Here is a 17,013-nt window from a genome sequence, read left to right as displayed (position 1 = left end):
CGAATGTCTCGTCGTCTGGCCTCCACCCAATTGACTCTATTTCAAGCTTATAGATTTAATTGGTCTGTGGTTCGCGGGAGTGTTTAGCTCGACAGGGATCCCAAGGCTGCAGTCCGCTTGTCCATACATGCCTTTGTTGCTTCAAAACCAAACAACACAAGACTCTCAACTCCAATAAGTATTCATAGCATTCTGAATAGCACCCCATAGTCCAAGAAGCCTGTCTCTTGGGAATAGTTATGCCACTTATAAATACGTTCTTATCAGTTGAGATACTATAAGGCTTCCCGACTCCAATGCTGCTGACATGCAGATCAACATCTTGGCAGACCGCAGTGTGCATAAAGATGACGTGTCAGTAAATAAGGCTCTCCAGGCAGCGGGTAGAATCACAATCGGAATCTCTTTTCTAATCTCCCAGATATTCCCCATCATCAAGAACTAACCCTAAAGCAGACCTGCGCTTTCGTCAAAATGGTAGAAAGACGTTTCCAATACCTCTCAACGCTCAATTTCACAGACACCCCATTCAAACAGTTCACTATTCCCCCGGACTTCAGAGCCTGGGAGGTCTCCTGGCTTACTCGCCTAAATGCCGTCATCAACAATGCTCAAATTCCTGCTAGACTGATCGAGACCGGGTGCATCGTTGACAATGCTACCAATTGTCAAAAGGCATGCGGGAGCGAAGAACATATGTTCTCGAATCCCGAGACGCTATGGAATTGCCTTACACTTGCGACTGTGGCCATGATGTCTACCAACAACGGGCCAGATACCATCAGCAACGAGACACTTGAAGAAGTTGATGAAAGGTTTGGCACTGGCCCTTTGAACGAGTTCTGGGAACGGCGCGCATTGTTGAAATATGTCAAATGCGCGCTTCAGTCATGCTCAGACTCTAAGTTTGGTGGATGTCCACCGGGACTTTGGGCCTTTCAATGCCAGAGGATCACGTCAAGGAATATCAAGTACCTGGGCAAAATCATGAGTACTCAGTACTGCGACAAAGCTGATCCTGGGATTGACTATGATATTGCAGGGCCTGGGGTGAGTTGTACAACATCTGTAATAAAAGCCTCTGCTAATTGGGTATAGATAATCGTGGCATATCTAATCCAGTTTGCGATAGTACTATTCTTTGCCCTGTGCTACAAGATTAGCAAGACATGGATCAGAAACTTCGCACTAATCTCGCTTCTTCCATTCCATGGGCCTGCTCGAAGTACTGAGACAGCCCTTAAATGGCAGAAAGCTGTTTCAAGGAGTACCTTTGGTGTTGCGATTACTTCAACTCTTGTCGATCTCCAGGAAGCTCAAGCGGTGTTCCTTGGCACCATATCGATAGCTTCCATTATAACCTTCACAAATTCAAGTGGAACGGGACTTGGTAACATTAGTTCGCTACTCTCCTGGCTGGCAAACAACCTCACCTTGAGGGGTATGATTTCAGCCGGGATATATCCCCTGCTGTTGGTCCAGCTAATCCTTCAAAAGACTCACAATCGCTGGTGGTATACACTTGCTCTTGTATTTATGAACTGGGTTCTTGCTGTACTAGTTGCTCGTCATCAAGCCGTTGACGAGCTTTCGTTATTAAAGCACTTTACCGACTCTTCCCCTTTGGAAAACTGCGGTAATCACACCGGGCCCAGGACCTTTTGTCAGACGTTCAATAAGCCCACCGAGAGAGGTTCTAGTTCTAATACCGGCGAAGAGTCAGATCATCTAGATCGCGATGCGGAGAGCTTCTTCAAGATTCACTCCAGGATACAGGCACCCATGCATGTAATAATGGCATTCCTGATATTGGACTGGATACTCGCAATGATAGGGATGCATCTCTCTGAGAGGGGTGATTGGTTATCTCACAAGGCCCACGCTTTGATAGATAGCTTACCTTCACGTCTGAAGTCGTTTTATACCCAGAGATACTTCGTCATATTTACAGAAGCCATCTGGATTTCGATGGAAATCCTCACTATCGTCATGGGGGCCATAGGGGTACATGAGTTTGCGGCATTTATGCATCTACTCAGCGGGGGAGGATCTGGCAACAAGAGTAATGTTGCTTTATCTAAATGGGGCTTTGGACAGCTGGTAGCAGTATGTGTTTGGGTTCCTGTAATACTCAAGTTCGCTTGTCTCATGGTTGGTAAGTCGAGATCATTCCCAAGTCCAGACTGATAGCTGACATGTTGCAGACGGAGCTTTGCCTGGCTGGAGAAAACGGCTTGGACAATTTATCGAGATTACACAGCACAAAGAAACAGAACCGGATGGGAATGATGTTGTTATGGAAAGTTTGCTTCCGTCCAGTCCTACAACGAGGGGCCAGACGGATTAAATAGAGGGTCGCACTCTGACAGCGAGGCGGTCTTGGAGAAGAATATATGATTATTCTGAGATTCTATAGCATTTGCCCAAGGCAAGAGAATTCCATGTATATAGGATCCCAATATCAAATCGGCGATCTACTGAAACGTGCCATGATGGCATGCGTGTTGCATTGGCTCTACCATACTATGGGTTTATTAAGTCAAGAGAGCGGGGTTGTGCTTTGCCGCCCTGTAGACCGAATGCGCATTAGCAGATCCGGAGCTGTGATTGGTGGAGCTCACAGTAATGTGCAAGGCTACGTGGTTACACAAAACAGCTCACCGCTTCCTAACTTAAAGAGAGTAATCCAAGGCTTGTTAAATTATCTCTAGTATGCTCTATTTTCAGAAAATAGCTGCTGACAAGATAACTGGGACCAGGACTCAGCATAAGCCGCCAGAAGGTAAATGGCATAAAGACGCACATTCCGACAAGGTTCAACTGCGCCTTCAATTAGATCAATAAGCGCCGGGCCAACAAACTCCGGATAAAACACTGAGAACCAACATCGGAGGGGAAGTGGCAGCCTCGTCAGCTCATCTTAACTACTAGCATTTCCAATCCAGCATTCAAAATGGACTCGAACCACTATTATTGTCTCCGCGAGCCTGTGTATGAGATACGGTTACTCGATCTCCTTCCAGTAACTGTTTTAGGAAGTCTTAATGGTTGAGTACGACGATTTAGCATAGGCAACACGCCTGCATTTGTTTCTGTTTCACATGTTTAGGGGGATAAGAAAGCAGATCGGACTATCTCTCTCGAGTCGGGCTGTGGGATCAAGAATCTACAGATTTCTCACGACCTGGAATCATTTCTCATCAACATGCTCTGCCATACATCCGAGTCACTGCCACAGATTTAGGAAGTCAGCGAGAGGCTACCAACGTGGATTGACATGGTATGTATCGACCAGGCGGACACTCGCGAAAAGGCGTTGCAGATTCCGCTTATGCGCGACATGTATTCGAAAGCGAGTTTCGTTGTCGTGTGGATTCATGAATACGACAGCTATTTGCGATATGCATTCCAGTATCTGCGACGGATCGGTAGACATGGCCCTGGCGAAGAGGTCGTGTTTGATCCCATGGGCTAGGACGCGATTTGACGCCTGCTTGGTTGTGAGTGGTTCCATCGACGATGGGTAATTCAAGAATCTATTCTACCGAAGGATGCCATCTTCCTTTGCGGCTCGGGCTCTATATCCATGAATGAGTTATTCCAGGGTATCGACATGGCTGTCGGTGCGTTGCTTGCTCGGCCACGACCAATGAAGAAATTGAAGCCTGGTAACACAGGCGAAGTAAGGCCTATTAGGGTCTTGAGAGAGCTCAGGCAAGCATTGGAAACAGATCAAGATCAATTCGGTCTTTTTTGGCTGATGGAGCACCTCCGTTTCACTCGAGCAACTTTGGCTCACGACCATATCTATTCGTTGTTGGGCGTTTGCAATCCCCAGGAGGCTGCTGCGACCTCGGTTCGATATGATCTCGAGCCCGAAGAGGTCTACAAGAGCTCAGTTATGTTACATGCAGAAATACATGGTAACTTGGAGTTTCTTGGCCTCTGTGCATCTGAGCAATGCGGTACCATCTGCTTTGGAAGAGCCGAAGCCCCAGTTTTGCGTCCCTTCACCGGCCCTTCTTGGGTGCCCAATTGGCATTCATAGAAGCTGCGACACTGCTTAGGACTCAGCTATATCGATCAACAGCGGAATTCCTTTCAATCCTTCCTTCGAGGGAAGACAGCTGACAGTCTCGGGAGTCTTCATTGATAGGATCCGTTCAATCGGTGATTTTTGTCCTCTCGATAAAGCCTTCGACTTCTCGGATGCCAACTCAAACCTATACCAGCAGTATCTGGATTTCCGGATGACCCCGGTGGATGAACCTGCGCCATATTCAGATGGCATAAGTCGAGCTGAAACTTTCATCCGAACCCTGAGTCTCCTTGGAATTTACTTGGAGCCTGTACCCTCACCTGATGATATTCCAACAAGTTTCTACAACTGGTGCAAGGGCTCATTCTTGTGTAAGCGGTTAGACGCATACGAGTTCAAGCCCAATAGTAATGGTAGAGGACCCGAAAAAAAGACGTTTATCAGAATGAAGCGTCTGGCATCCTGGGATCCTTTTATCACTGCCAAGGGCTACATGGGTCTCAGCTGGGAGGGAGCTGCGATTAGGGATGAAATTTGGCTTATCGGGGGCTGCAGTACCCCTGTTTTGCTTCCCCCCAGCGTAGATGACCTGTCCCGGTATGAGGTGAAAGGGGAGACTTTCCTTATGGGTTCATGTTTCGAGGGCAATTAGATAAAACAACTCATCGAAATTCGTCAATTCAGCGAATCGTTTTGATATAGTGGAGGTACTCTACTGACAGATGATGTGGCGGCCATGATGGACTGTCACCGGCGACAGAAAGAATAACGTGGAGCGGTTAAGTCTCTTACAAGTATTAGTGAATAGTCCTTGTTCGTGGTTTGTGTAAGTAACTATTTAAAATAGTGAGGGTTATGATAATTGTCCAAGCATATAACTATTGTCTTTCTCTTGAAGTTATTAACTAATTCGCCATAGGTATAAGTCTAACTATGCCACATATAGCAGTATCTAATCTCTGTAAACTTTCTTCCACATTATGGGATCCATCCTTCTCTATATCCTGTCCTGCAAGAACTACCATCTCGACTGGTTTGGTTTTCAGCTGTATGTTTGTCATGTAGCCAACTTCTGAAAACAAATTTGCTTCTTCTACTTGATACCCCAACTCCTTCTCACAGCGCTCCCTTTCTGACATTCCTGATGTTCCTCCAAAGGCTGTAAACCGATGATCCCACGATCTTGCAAAGGGTGAGAGTTCTTTAGGATGAGACAGAGACATTTGGAACCTCTCTAGTCTCTTTTCTAGAATGTCCAGACGTTCGGGTAGACGACGAGGAAACTCATATCCCGTGCAAAGTAAGCCTTGCCCCACGATAGTACACTCCTCTTGATTGTCCGTGTATCGTAGTATAAGAAGCCCGCGTCCATATCCCGTCTTGATTATTAGGTCACCCGCCTGAGCAGCGCCGCAAACTAAGGCGCTGACTTCAGAGTCTGTGAACAACAATTTTGTTTTGTCATCCTTGCTTGTAAACTTCCGGAGGCTTGCTGCCCTCTTATCCACACTGGTCAAAGGCGAGCTTTTATCGTTTGAATAGACCAGAGATGTCATCAGCTGGTTAGCATCATTCTTGTTAATAAACATGACCAAGTGATTGGCTCCTCTGAAACGATGAATCAGATCTCTGTCATCGATGTCTTCTGTGGGGACTACACCGCTAGATCTCATGGCTACGAGATTTCTCATCCAGCCATGACTGTAGCATATTTCCAACCCTTTGAGGATACGCTGGATTTCAATAGGCTGCATCCAGTCAGTCTGACAAATAAGCGATTTTGCTAAGTCAAAAGAAGCAGAGTCGTGATAGACCGGTCGCAAAGGTGGGAAATTATCCCTCCACTTGATAAGAGATAGAAGCCCATAGATCTTGTCCTCCGGTCTAGAACACTTGAATAGATCATTGGTGAACGAGAAAATTTGATGAGCCATGATACGTCGTACTGTAATTGCGTCCATGACAAATCTGAAACAGTGATGTGTACCGTCCTTATATAAATCTTGCTCATTAGCCTGCATAGGTCGATTCTTATTGCCCGTTAGCTTCACGCACTCAATCTTTCTAGGTGTAGTAGCCCTTACCTCCTGCATACTCTCATCAGTAGCTATATAGCAGGCAATATAAAACAACAGATAGACTTCAGATTTCGAGAATCTATCGGTGCCGCATAGAACTTCAAGTTGGCTTCCACTTCCACTTGTCGCAGCCACTTCTTGTATGATCCAGAGTCGGCTCCAATAATCCCGATTTGCAAAGGCAAGAACTGCCTTACGAAGTCGTATACCGAATGACTCTGAGGGGCGCTTTGACTCTACGAAGGTATTGATGGTATCTTCAAACGTACTGTGTGTAAAGGTACCGTCTTGTATGATATCTTCCCGAATGGAATAGAGATTACCCTGGAAGGATTTCGTCTCCTCCAATACTTCGTTAAGTATCTCGCTATCATTTTCATGTGGCCCAACACAGGCCAGAACCTTGATAGCTTTCGAGTAAATATCAAACATCATCGTAACCTGGTACCCCTTCTCTTTCATATCGTTTTGATTGATGCAAATAGAGTCAATCCACAGATAGACACGTTTCGAAGTTGTTCCACTGGTCGAAGATTTAGAATGGGAGTGTATCTGCGAAAGGGCATAATAACAATTCCCAGTCACCATCATCGGGTTACCGTTGATCAGGACCATTTCTGATAGTTCACCACTACCCCATGTATATGAGACAGCATAGAAATCTGGAGCTTTATTCAAAGTGTGAATACTCAGGTTCAACTCAAGAGGCGCTTTCGGTTGCTGAGCTTTGACTTCGATAAGCCGAATTTGTTTAGAAGGTTTATTCAGACTTCGATAACTGGAGTGACTGTTGGTGGTTGTGGACTGGTTTAAATTGTTACTATAGGTACTCCCCTTGATTACTGATGTTAGTATCACCTACCTGCAGAGCTTTGGACCTTCTTTCAAAAGCTTTTCTCATAGTTGCAAAAGTGAAAAACGTGGGAGTAACGTGTTGAGTCTTGTGGGGAATCATAGTGCACGATTTCGACCTGCGAGGGCATGTCAAATGCAGTTGACTAGAAATGCCATTATAAGAAAGTATTTTGTTAATCGTGGAGGAGATGCAATTCTGCTGTGGTACATTTAGAGGTTTTCTAGTCCCCGCTCTTGGAATTTGGCAATAAGCACAGCCTCAAATTCATGCAAACTAGTTGGCTGCGGCCAGTAAGGATTCTTATTACTTACACAGCGCCACAAAAGCTGATTGGTTAGGTATTCAGTTGTTCAGCCAAGGCATTTTCAGCAATATTCTAGGCGATTTTCAACAACTAGCAACGCGATCCTACGGCCTCCAATGGCCCAATCACATAACTTTGCAGAGGGTTGAGACACGGGAAGCTTGACTTCGATATGCAATTTACATATACAAGAATGGAATTAAACAATTTTCAGCGCACATTTTACCGTCGTTGGGCGTACTGCAACTTATGACAATGACGCTATAAACATCCTTCTCATAAACAGATCTTAATTGCCGCTGTTCAAATTGAGAGCCACAGAACTTCAGTAATGAAGTTCTTACGTTACCAATTAAAACCTAACCCACAAATAACTGAAAAGATTCGCGTCGCAGCAAACAGGTAATTTTTTATTTTTTTATAGCTTGCTAGACTTCTCCGGAATAGCTGCAATAGCTTCCATCTCCACATGAGCACCCTTCAGTGGGAGCTGAGCAACAGCCACGCATGTTCGACTCTATCAGGCATCGTAAGTATTAAGCTAAAAATTATCAAATTTAGAACTTACTGGTTTAGGATCTGAACTAAAGAACTCAAGGTACGCTTTGTTGACCTCGGCATAGTGGTCCATATCTAATATAAAAATCGTAACTTTCAAAGCATTGTGAAGGGATGTTCCCGCTTTGTTGAGAACGGCATCAAGGTTTTGGAGAGCTCCAGCCTGTAATAAGTGTTAGAACACAAACTGATGGGGAGAGAGAAAGGGACAAACAGTTTGATGATAAGGCCCATCGGCTAGTTGACGAGTCTGTGGGTCCATGCCGAACGAGCCTGAGCAGTAGACTGTTCCATTGTGGATGATTGCTTGAGAAAGATGGAGGCTGGGAGCAGGCGCATCCCTAGTTAGAACAGCGGTTCGGAGAACCATATTGAATGTTGTAAGAGTTCAAGGGTATTTGAACGAGGTGTTATTCAGTATTGGTTTGTAGTGATATTGAGTTTGGGTCAGTCCAACCCATACTGCTGATGGAAAAGGAAATGGTTACTTATAGTTCACCAGATCAGAAACAAGGATCCGATGTTCGGAGAGGTTAATGCTGATAATTCAACTTGGATGAAAACAGCCACTAAGCTAGACAAGATCCCGCGTGTCTCCACCATTAAGAAAGAATGGAGGTGGATCTCCGTGAGACTAATGCAAGTCAATGTCCAATAATGTTTCGACGGACACCTCCCTCCATCACTTTAGATCCTTGCATAGCTTCGTTCAAATATCTTCTGCGATTGACGGAAACCCAATGGATATTCTAGGAAAGAAAAGAAAAATTACCAATAGCTGTGACGTGGATCTTGGGTCGCAGCTAAGATAGCCCATATAAGTATATTTTGCCGCCGGTGTTGACCGATACTAGGAAATGATTGCCTAACCATATTGTCCGTCTATAAAGACATTCGCTGGTCCGCCCTGAAGCTTTTGACCAGTCACTATTATACGTGTGTGCTTACATCACATAGCTTGATCTTACTAAGAATGTCTCGTCAAAGTGAGACTATTGCCATCGTTGGGTATGTTGAATGTCTTTCACGATAGTTAGAATTACTAAGTTTCGAATGAACAGCGCTGGAGTCATTGGACTATCAACGGCACTCCGAGTCCAAGAACGCATTCTCTGCCAGGACAACCCACCATCCATCGTAATCATCGCACGAGACTTTCCCAACGAGACATCTATCAACTACGCTACACCGTGGGCCGGCGCTCACTATCGACCGTGTCCAGGCAACAGCCCTCAGCTACTTCAAGAGGCAATATGGGCCAAGAAAACATATGACACTCTTGATAGTTGGTCAGAGAAAGACAAACTCATTGCCGGTGTCGAATTCATGCCTGGAGAAGAGGTATTTGAAAGCCCTGCGCCTGAATATCTAGGGGTTGCGAAGGATGTGTCCCAGTCGGTATACAATCACCTTAAGTCAAGCTTCAAACTATTCAGCAGCAGCGAATTAGGTGTCATGGGGGACTCACTGAAACTTGGTTTTTGTTATCGAGCCTACTCACTAAACAGTCCTGTCTATGTTTCATTTTTACTGCGCAGACTTCAGAACAGGGGAGCTCGTGTAAGACAGTACACACTTACATCACTGGAAGAGGTCTTCTCGATTGAAGACTCTGTATCTGTTGTAATCAACTGCTCAGGGGTAGGTTTCGGCGACGCCAAGGTTTTTCCCATTCGTGGTAAGTCCTAAAATATGAAAGCGACGTACTTTTCTTCAACTGATCTTATTGCAGGCCAGACGTGTCTTGTGCGTAACCCAGTCTCCAAGACTATAACACGCCAGAACTCAGATGGTACTTGGTCATTCGCTATCCCGCGACCTCTAGAAGGCGGCACCATCATTGGAGGCACCAAAGAGCCTCACAATTGGGACCCGTATCCTTCATCTGAGACACGAAAGACTCTACTATCCAATGCAGCCAAATGGTTCCCATTTGACTCTGAAAATCCTGTGTCTACTGTTACTCAAACGTCAGATCGTTTCGATGTCATCAGAGACATTGTTGGTCGTCGACCAGCTCGTGAAGGAGGTCTTCGCCTAGAGATGGAACAGTTAAAATTGGGCACAGTTGTTCATGCGTATGGTGTTGGCGGTAGAGGTTTTGAGCTATCGTGGGGCATAGCAGATGAGGTTGTTACCTTGCTTGATAAACACGGCCATCTCTCGCCACGAGCGCGTTTGTAAGCCTATTATTCCTCTCAATCGATTGAAAGGTTAAGATTTTTTATGGTAATTGGCATGGAAGACATCCGCAGGTTGATGAACTGTTTCATTGGTATTTGGAGCATATATATATTTAAGGAATCATAATCCGTCGTGATATTGTGACATTTCTCATACAAGGTTGCAATAATCGCCAAGGCTTTCTACTGGCATCGGGCCCTATACTTGGCGAGCAATGCTCCAGGTTTGAGAGCACTCAGCTAAACAGCCAACCAGATAGCTCTGTTCTTCTGAAATTCCAAACTTCTCGATAGACCTTGATGCTTGTATGGATGCGTAAATCAATATGAGTGGTGCATGACGAAGACCATATTGTGTCTTGTAAATTCGGACCAGGGCAAGAACGTTCTGACTTGCTGTGGTGCAAGCCAGGAGTGAAGCCTCTCGAGCTGATTCGACGTTATTGGTGGTAGCTGATTCATAGTTCAAAGCAATACGAATACTGCTGTATAACAGGCTTCACGATTCTTATTAGTCAAGTTACTCCATTTGAAGTTACAGATACTTACTGAAGTGTGGCTACCGCTGGTGTCATTTTCATCCCCGTAGACCATTTGTTCCACCTCGCAAAAGGTGGTAGGGCGTCCTTCCACTTCAGAAGGTCAAGGTTGAGATTATCAAGTAGCGTTTGGCGCGTACTGACGTCTATCTGCGTTCGAGGTTTCCGTGGAGAAAATACTGTGGTCATCATTTTCTCAACAATTCTGTATAGATTAATTTGCTTTTTGAGAAATGGTATGTTTGATTGACCTGTAAGCTCATTTAAGTCATCGTCGAAGCCAACAGGACGCCAATACTCCATTCCAGGTCCGTCGCTGATTTCGTTAGCTGGCTTGAGATGGGAGCAAGGGATAACTTACATTATGAACTCCAATAATTCGACCTCAGCGCTGTCAAAGGCTAGTTGCACGGGTCTCCCGAGTATCAAGCTGATCAGCTTATCTGATATATAGCAGCCCCAATAGATTCTGCGACGTATCTCGATATCCTCGCTTGAAATAATAGTCGAGTCATGTGGCAGCCAATTCATGGGATCACTTTGAAAGCCCAAGTCCTGCGCCATACGGAACGCGATACCTGTATTTTGTCAAAACTCGAAATTTCCATTCGTCCACTCGATATATCATACCTGAGAAAGCCCATCCTTTGGACACATTTCCTTGACCAATTTCAAAGAAGGCTAAACAGAGGAAGGACTGGACTGTGGGGATAGAAGGACGGTTCAGGCCCGATACCATGACGATACTCTCAGCCGCCCGGAAAAACTGTTCAACCAGGCTCCTCTCTCCTTCAGTCTCTGACATGAGAAGGCCCAAGGCACAGATAGACAGGAGAAGCGCAGATGACCAATACTTGCAACCTTTTCGCTCACCAAAATGGTCTCTTAGAAACGCCTCTCGATACACGAACATAAAGTGTGGATACTGCCAGCGGAAGAATTGCTGCAATGCTTTGAAAACTGTATCGTCCTCCAACTTGATGCCGAAGTGATCTATCACATGATCAAAATTGGACTCTGCATACAAGCTATGCGTTTGATTTAGATAATCCTCGCTTGTGGATAGGAGGTTACTATTGAAGATGCTGGTGGCACCGTGGTAGACCAGTGATCCCTGGGCGTCTGGTTTCAAACGTGCAATGGTTGGAGTATCAGGTTGCGTGACTTGCGATCGGGATGGTCCTGTGGTTGGAATACTTGATGATCCTCCTATGTTGACCACTGATCCGAGCATCTCATCTCGACGAGCGGGAGATGCATCCTTCAACTCTTGAATCAAAGCCTCTAATGACGCTACTCTATTTCGTAGACCAGTTGCGTATTCTGACGATGCTGGGTTTCGTCTTTTGTCAATCTTTTCATATTCGCAACTTACGCCAGCCGTTGCACAATTGTTGCAAGGGTTTGTCCGTGTACATCTCAACTAATGATGTCAGACTTCCATTATCCCATCACTATATCGTGTCATTGACTTACTTTTCGGTATCGGCAACGTTTGCAACTGGGATTTCTTATCAATAAAGGATATCAGTAGTTACGCACTTGTTTAAATTCTTACGAAAGTTCCTGCTTCCCTATTGCGGGGTTCATATCATATAAAAATAAATGAATTACCTAAAAGGTCCTCTGGTGTCAAGTGAGAGTGCAACTAGGTATCGCCTTCAGTCTTTGTAAGATATCGGCCGAGGATGAAGGAGGGGGGGTTACGAGATTCAAAAGATGAAGCGCAAGTGGGGTATAACTATTGGCCAAGGTTCCATCTATTCTTGCGTTACTACTTACGAGCTTAGCATAGCCAAGAGTGAAATATCAGCCCTTTGTAACCCACGTGACGCCTTTTTTCTCTGTTGGTAATTGGCTCGGTCCTAATAGGAAACCCACCTCTGAACCCAAGTCAGCAGAGAAATAAAGACTGTTAGAACATTCCCCGCATAGCAAATAACTATCAGTACCAACGAAATGAGCGATCCGCTTAGCATCACTGCAAGTGTGATAGCGCTCCTTCAGCTTGCAGCAACAGCCACACAGTATCTCAAGGATGTCAAGCATGGATCAGCTGATCGCCTACGATTGCGAGATGAGCTGAGAAGCACAACCTGTCTTCTCGAGATGCTGAGAGATCGAATTGAGGACGACGATGAAACATCCGAAACTGACCAGCCTCTAAAACCTGCTTCCGTTAGGGTTCTCGCTGAACCTGATGGTCCTCTTAGCTTGTTTGAACAGGTCCTCCAGGATATGGTTACTAAACTTGAGCCGCAAGCCCGTCTACGTCGTTTAGCAAAGCCTTTTACTTGGCCGTTCGACAAAAAAGACATTGCAGAGTTGTTGACATGTTTGGAACGTCTAAAGAGTCACTTCAATCTTGTTATGCAAAACGACCTTCAGTACAGCTTCATCTAATCCAAGCCAGGATATTTTAGCTGACGACGTATTCAGTGAGCTGGCGAAACTATCGAATCTTAAATTAGATGATCTGAACAACAAAGCGGACGAGGTTGAGGCTAGAGCGAGAGATGAAGAAGCGTTGAAGATTATCTCTTGGATTAGCACAATCTCGTTTCGTGCGAAGCATGAAGACATCTTGGACAGTACTCAGCCCGGAACTGGAACTTGGCTACTTGAGCACAGTACTTTCCAGAGCTGGAAGAGGGGAGATATTGACAAGTTGTGGTGTCCAGGAATCCGTACGTCGTTTGTTTCCAATATTTTGTGGGTATACTAATCTTGTTAACCAGCCGGAGCGGGAAAGACGAGTCTTTTGTGAGTTGCCCATGAACGTTCCGATAACAAATAAGTTAGTAACTCAAGTTCTATTAGATCCCTAATCATAAGCCGCTTGGAGCAGGAGAAGACTGCTGGTAGTATCTGCCTATACTTATATTGTGACTACAATCGACGCATGGAGCAAAGCGCTTCTGAATTGCTATCGTGCCTCCTCCAACAGGTCCTTCATCAATTCCCAAACAAGACACTACCAGCAGAGGTGTCATTACTCTACAGCCAACACCAACGATATGGTACACGCCCCACTCACGCACAGACTACTGAGCTTCTTAGAACACTTGCTGCAAAGCTGGAGAGAGTTTTCATAGTACTCGATGCTCTGGATGAGTTCGGTGAGTCTGAAGAGGAGGCCCTAAAGTTCATGGAAACGATATGTTCGCTAGGGTCACACGTCAAGATCCTTTGTACATCACGGTTCTCAACCACATTTGAGGAATATTTCAGCCACTCAGCCAGGTTACAGATTTCTGCGCAGAATGATGACATTGCAAAGTTTCTCGAATCCCAAATCAGTCAGAAATATCGGTTGTCGAGACATGTAAGAGCGGACCCGAAGTTGAAAGACGAGATTATTGAAACCATCATCAAAGAGTCACAGGGCATGTATGTCACGAATCTGAGCTCCGTTTCTGGTTTCTTCTCGCTAAACAAAAAAGGTTCCTACTCCCCAAGCTTCACCTCGAGTCTCTCTCCCACAAGATTAACCGTAAGGAGGTACGATCATCTCTCAAGACTTTGCCTGTGTCGCTAAATGCTACATACTCGGATGCCCTGGACCGGATATACAGACAGGCGCCAGAGGCAGTCGGCCTAGCTGAAGCGGTGCTGTTTTGGATTTTATGCGCAAAACGGTCCTTGACAATACTCGAACTTCAACAGATATACGCGACCCAGGACTTACTAGAGGACATAGGGCTCGAAGAAGACGATCTGCCTGACGCTGACATTCTAACCAGTGTCTACGGTGGTCTCATCATGATTGATAGTGATTCCCAGACTGTTCGGCTGGTACACTATACGGCTCAACAGTACTTCGAGCAATTTCATAGTGAGAAGCTCAAAGGAGCAAGGTCTAGTATCACAAATATCAGTATCAAGTATTTGAGCTTGCCAAACTTCTCGTCTGGCATTTGCACCACGGATAGGGACATGGCCCAACGCCTGCGTGAATATCCTTTTCTTGATTACGCTGCCAAGTATTGGGGAGCTGACATCAACCAAATTGACGGCGATGAATTCTTTCCCGTCCTTGACAAGCTCGTCTCCAGCGCCACTGCCCTGGAAGCCACCAGCCAAGCCTTTGCTCTTCACAGCAACCGACATGTCAACTGGAGTCAGGAGTTCCCGCGGGATATACCAGCCCTTGTACTGGCCGCCAGTTTCGATTTACCCAGAGTTCTCAAGCGAATGGTAGAGAGTGGTCATGAACTAGAGAGCAAGGGAACCGATGAAGAGACGGCGTTGATTCGTGCTGCAAGCTTCGGCCATCAGGAAAATGTCCGTACACTTCTCGACCTTGGTGCCGACAAGGATGCACGGGATCATATGAATGAAACAGCACTTCAGAGAGCTGCTGGGAACGGCGAGGTTGGAGTAGTTGAGGTTCTTTTGAACAAAGGTGCCGATGTCAATGTTCATACCTCCAGTGATTGGACTGCTCTCATGTCTGCTGTTTCCAGTGGAGATATTCGGGTTGTTGCGATGCTGGTGGACGCAGGAGCAAATCTCATGGCGGAGACTGTTTGGAAAGACTCTGCTCTTAGTATCGCGACCCGTAACGGCCAAGAAGCTATTGCCATACTTCTGGCTGACAGAGGTGCTGTTCTTCCTCGTGGCCCAGCCGGCCGACGAGCCTCCACAGTGGCTTCCCGCAGAGGCTTCACACAACTAGTTCGGCGACTCACAGCTGACTACGAGGCCGTTGCTCGACAACCACTGCAGCGTCAGAGTTCAAGGATCATGCGTGGGCTGACCCAGATTGAAGAAACCGCCGAGCCAGGAGAGGAACAAACAGCGACCGAGGGGGAAGTGCCAGATGAAGGTGACTTTTCTGCGGTAACAGAAGATCTGGAGTACAGTATTGGCTTTTCAAGACGTTATCGGATAGTGGAGATGCTCGGCAAAGGCCATTTTGCAGAAGTATTTTCTTGTACCAATCGAGTGACGGGTATGGTATATGCCGTCAAAGTATTCAAGATGGACAATTGGAACAGTGATACATCCAAGGTTCGTGGTATTCGTGCCGAGTTCAAGGCACTCATGAGCGCCTCACATGACAACATTCTGCGCCGCATCGATCTCTTTGCAGAATACGCCGAAGACAAGATCTACATGGTTTTGGAACTTGCTCCAGGCAGAGAACTGTTTAACTTTATCGTGGAGAAACGAGTTCTATCAGAGGATGAGTCGCGGAAGATCTTTTTACAGATTTTCTCTGCACTTGAGTTCTTGGTGAGTCATAAGTTGAGTGTAATGAAACATTAAGACTAATGTAAGCCTAGCATAACTCTGGATGGGTACATCGAGATATCAAACCCGAAAACATCCTTCTTTTTGACAGAGAGACTCTCCACATAAAATTGGCGGACTTGGGCCTGGCTAAAAAGATAGGAAATGGGCCTGGAAATACAGAGCTTACGACCACTCTTTGTGGCACACCTAGCTGTGAGTGAAACCTATTACTTCGAGCTATTGACCACTACTAAAGAATTTTCAGACGTGGCTCCTGAAGTTCTTGCCGAATCCAGACATAGAAGCTACGAATTCGGCGTTGATATCTGGTCGGCCGGTGTCGTCTTGTATATTTGTCTTTGTGGCTTTCCTCCGTTTTCAGATGAACTTTACTCAGCGGATTTCCCTTTCACCCTCGCACAGCAAATCAAAAGCGGGAGGTTCGACTATCCGTCACCGTACTGGGATCCCGTCGGCGATCCAGCTCTTGACCTAATTGACAGCATGCTTGTTGTTAATCCCGCGCTTCGATTTAACGTTAAGCAGTGTATGAAACACCCATGGACAGTTCTTGACTCAAGTGTTTCAGTACTACAGGACACTATTAGGTCTGCGAGCCCAGAGGCTATATAGGAGCAAGTCAAAAGGTACAATATCACAGATCATTAGAACTCACAATAATGAATATATCTTTCAGTCTATTTCACAAGCTCTCTATAAACTTCTACTATGTTCTCTTTCGAGGCTAGCCTAGTCTTAAGTATGTTATGCTCGCCACATACATATACATCATATGAATGGGTCTTGGCTCTTTCTTCGACCTTGTATTTTGGGAATGCATCTAGACTAAGATTTCTAATACGAAACAATTGCACTGCCCCTCAACTACTTAAATTAGACTCGAGCTGACGCACATTTACGGATTTAAATGCGTAAATTCAAATATTGGTTACGCTTAACTACACTAACCCGCTTAGCTCGAAGGTTGTTCCATTTTTACTCCACCTTTAATCTTGCTACTTTTCCTTGTATATCCACAACCAAGTCAGTTTTCGAGGCGAACATTACTATAATGGAACATTTTATCATGCTTGACATAGGGCATCTTGTATGTGGCAAAGTCTGTTAACGTGCTCATTCGTCCCGCAATGGCCAAATTAGCCCAAAGAGAATGTTTTGCACACAGTGGTTACCTCGGTCAGGGACGGCCCACAAAAA

General features: G+C 45.6%; 7 protein-coding genes across 7 annotated transcripts; 4 read left to right on the top strand and 3 right to left on the bottom strand.

Moving 5' to 3' along the window:
* Positions 1-382: 382 nt before the first annotated feature.
* On the top strand, positions 383-2,530 carry EDB82DRAFT_502339 (uncharacterized protein). The gene is made up of 3 exons (XM_025736505.2): positions 383-1,050; positions 1,099-2,155; positions 2,205-2,530. The coding sequence occupies exons 1-3, from the start codon at positions 475-477 to the stop codon at positions 2,345-2,347; spliced, it is 1,776 nt and encodes a 591-aa protein (XP_025587105.1). The 5' UTR covers positions 383-474; the 3' UTR covers positions 2,348-2,530.
* Positions 2,531-3,434: 904 nt separating this feature from the next.
* EDB82DRAFT_476437 (uncharacterized protein) lies at positions 3,435-4,691 on the top strand (the record flags this gene model as incomplete). The annotated part of the gene is made up of 3 exons (XM_065608058.1): positions 3,435-3,500; positions 3,605-4,027; positions 4,068-4,691. The coding sequence occupies 3 exons, from the start codon at positions 3,435-3,437 to the stop codon at positions 4,689-4,691; spliced, it is 1,113 nt and encodes a 370-aa protein (XP_065465126.1).
* A 216-nt stretch (positions 4,692-4,907) lies between these two features.
* EDB82DRAFT_502335 (heterokaryon incompatibility protein-domain-containing protein) lies at positions 4,908-7,174 on the bottom strand. Its single transcript, XM_065608674.1, has 3 exons — positions 6,980-7,174; positions 6,124-6,921; positions 4,908-6,069 (listed from the first exon to the last, which is right to left on the bottom strand). Exons 1-3 carry the CDS (start codon positions 7,070-7,072, stop codon positions 4,945-4,947), a joined length of 2,016 nt encoding a protein of 671 aa, XP_065465125.1. The 5' UTR covers positions 7,073-7,174; the 3' UTR covers positions 4,908-4,944.
* A 139-nt stretch (positions 7,175-7,313) lies between these two features.
* EDB82DRAFT_502333 (Endoribonuclease L-PSP/chorismate mutase-like protein) lies at positions 7,314-8,364 on the bottom strand. Its single transcript, XM_025736502.2, has 3 exons — positions 8,050-8,364; positions 7,846-7,998; positions 7,314-7,794 (listed from the first exon to the last, which is right to left on the bottom strand). The coding sequence occupies exons 1-3, from the start codon at positions 8,203-8,205 to the stop codon at positions 7,696-7,698; spliced, it is 408 nt and encodes a 135-aa protein (XP_025587102.1). The 5' UTR covers positions 8,206-8,364; the 3' UTR covers positions 7,314-7,695.
* A 355-nt stretch (positions 8,365-8,719) lies between these two features.
* Positions 8,720-10,020, top strand: EDB82DRAFT_502332 (uncharacterized protein; the record flags this gene model as incomplete). Its single annotated transcript, XM_025736501.2, has 3 exons — positions 8,720-8,843; positions 8,897-9,513; positions 9,568-10,020. Exons 1-3 carry the CDS (start codon positions 8,809-8,811, stop codon positions 10,017-10,019), a joined length of 1,104 nt encoding a protein of 367 aa, XP_025587101.1. The 5' UTR covers positions 8,720-8,808.
* Positions 10,021-10,089: 69 nt separating this feature from the next.
* Positions 10,090-12,305, bottom strand: EDB82DRAFT_502329 (fungal-specific transcription factor domain-containing protein). The gene is made up of 6 exons (XM_025736500.2): positions 12,116-12,305; positions 12,034-12,058; positions 11,188-11,980; positions 10,919-11,135; positions 10,568-10,873; positions 10,090-10,515 (listed from the first exon to the last, which is right to left on the bottom strand). Exons 1-6 carry the CDS (start codon positions 12,145-12,147, stop codon positions 10,218-10,220), a joined length of 1,671 nt encoding a protein of 556 aa, XP_025587100.1. The 5' UTR covers positions 12,148-12,305; the 3' UTR covers positions 10,090-10,217.
* Positions 12,306-12,358: 53 nt separating this feature from the next.
* Positions 12,359-16,496, top strand: EDB82DRAFT_502327 (uncharacterized protein). Its single transcript, XM_025736499.2, has 7 exons — positions 12,359-12,944; positions 12,997-13,244; positions 13,296-13,320; positions 13,378-13,947; positions 14,001-15,795; positions 15,846-16,008; positions 16,061-16,496. The coding sequence occupies exons 1-7, from the start codon at positions 12,517-12,519 to the stop codon at positions 16,426-16,428; spliced, it is 3,597 nt and encodes a 1,198-aa protein (XP_025587099.2). The 5' UTR covers positions 12,359-12,516; the 3' UTR covers positions 16,429-16,496.
* Positions 16,497-17,013: the final 517 nt, after the last annotated feature.

This window comes from Fusarium venenatum (assembly GCF_020744135.1).
Source record: "Fusarium venenatum strain MPI-CAGE-CH-0201 chromosome Unknown EDB82scaffold_2, whole genome shotgun sequence".
NCBI classification, from domain to species: domain Eukaryota; kingdom Fungi; phylum Ascomycota; class Sordariomycetes; order Hypocreales; family Nectriaceae; genus Fusarium; species Fusarium venenatum.
The sequence above is the reverse complement of the archived record's forward strand: the minus strand, read 5'-3'. Positions and strand labels throughout refer to the sequence as shown.

Bases quoted from the DNA above. Each gene is read 5' to 3' on its own strand.
- EDB82DRAFT_502329 (XM_025736500.2), bottom strand. From the start codon at position 12,147: ATGAACCCCGCAATAGGGAAGCAGGAACTTTC. The intron at 11,981-12,033 runs GTAAGTCAATGA...TGACATCATTAG, and splicing joins AACGTTGCCGATACCGAAAA to TTGAGATGTACACGGACAAA. The intron at 10,516-10,567 runs GTAAGTATCTGT...AGAATCGTGAAG, and splicing joins CCAGCGGTAGCCACACTTCA to CCTGTTATACAGCAGTATTC.
- EDB82DRAFT_502327 (XM_025736499.2), top strand. From the start codon at position 12,517: ATGAGCGATCCGCTTAGCATCACTGCAAGTGTGATAGCGCTCCTTCAG. The intron at 15,796-15,845 runs GTGAGTCATAAG...ATGTAAGCCTAG, and splicing joins TCTCTGCACTTGAGTTCTTG to CATAACTCTGGATGGGTACA. The intron at 16,009-16,060 runs GTGAGTGAAACC...AAGAATTTTCAG, and splicing joins TCTTTGTGGCACACCTAGCT to ACGTGGCTCCTGAAGTTCTT.
- EDB82DRAFT_502339 (XM_025736505.2), top strand. From the start codon at position 475: ATGGTAGAAAGACGTTTCCAATACCTCTCAACGCTCAATTTCACAGAC. The intron at 1,051-1,098 runs GTGAGTTGTACA...AATTGGGTATAG, and splicing joins ATGATATTGCAGGGCCTGGG to ATAATCGTGGCATATCTAAT. The intron at 2,156-2,204 runs GTAAGTCGAGAT...GACATGTTGCAG, and splicing joins GTTCGCTTGTCTCATGGTTG to ACGGAGCTTTGCCTGGCTGG.
- EDB82DRAFT_502333 (XM_025736502.2), bottom strand. From the start codon at position 8,205: ATGGTTCTCCGAACCGCTGTTCTAACTAGGGATGCGCCTGCTCCCAGC. The intron at 7,999-8,049 runs GTTTGTCCCTTT...CACTTATTACAG, and splicing joins ATGGGCCTTATCATCAAACT to GCTGGAGCTCTCCAAAACCT. The intron at 7,795-7,845 runs GTAAGTTCTAAA...GATGCCTGATAG, and splicing joins TTAGTTCAGATCCTAAACCA to AGTCGAACATGCGTGGCTGT.
- EDB82DRAFT_502335 (XM_065608674.1), bottom strand. From the start codon at position 7,072: ATGATTCCCCACAAGACTCAACACGTTACTCCCACGTTTTTCACTTTT. The intron at 6,922-6,979 runs GTAGGTGATACT...AATTTAAACCAG, and splicing joins GAAGGTCCAAAGCTCTGCAG to TCCACAACCACCAACAGTCA. The intron at 6,070-6,123 runs GTAAGGGCTACT...ACGGGCAATAAG, and splicing joins CTGATGAGAGTATGCAGGAG to AATCGACCTATGCAGGCTAA.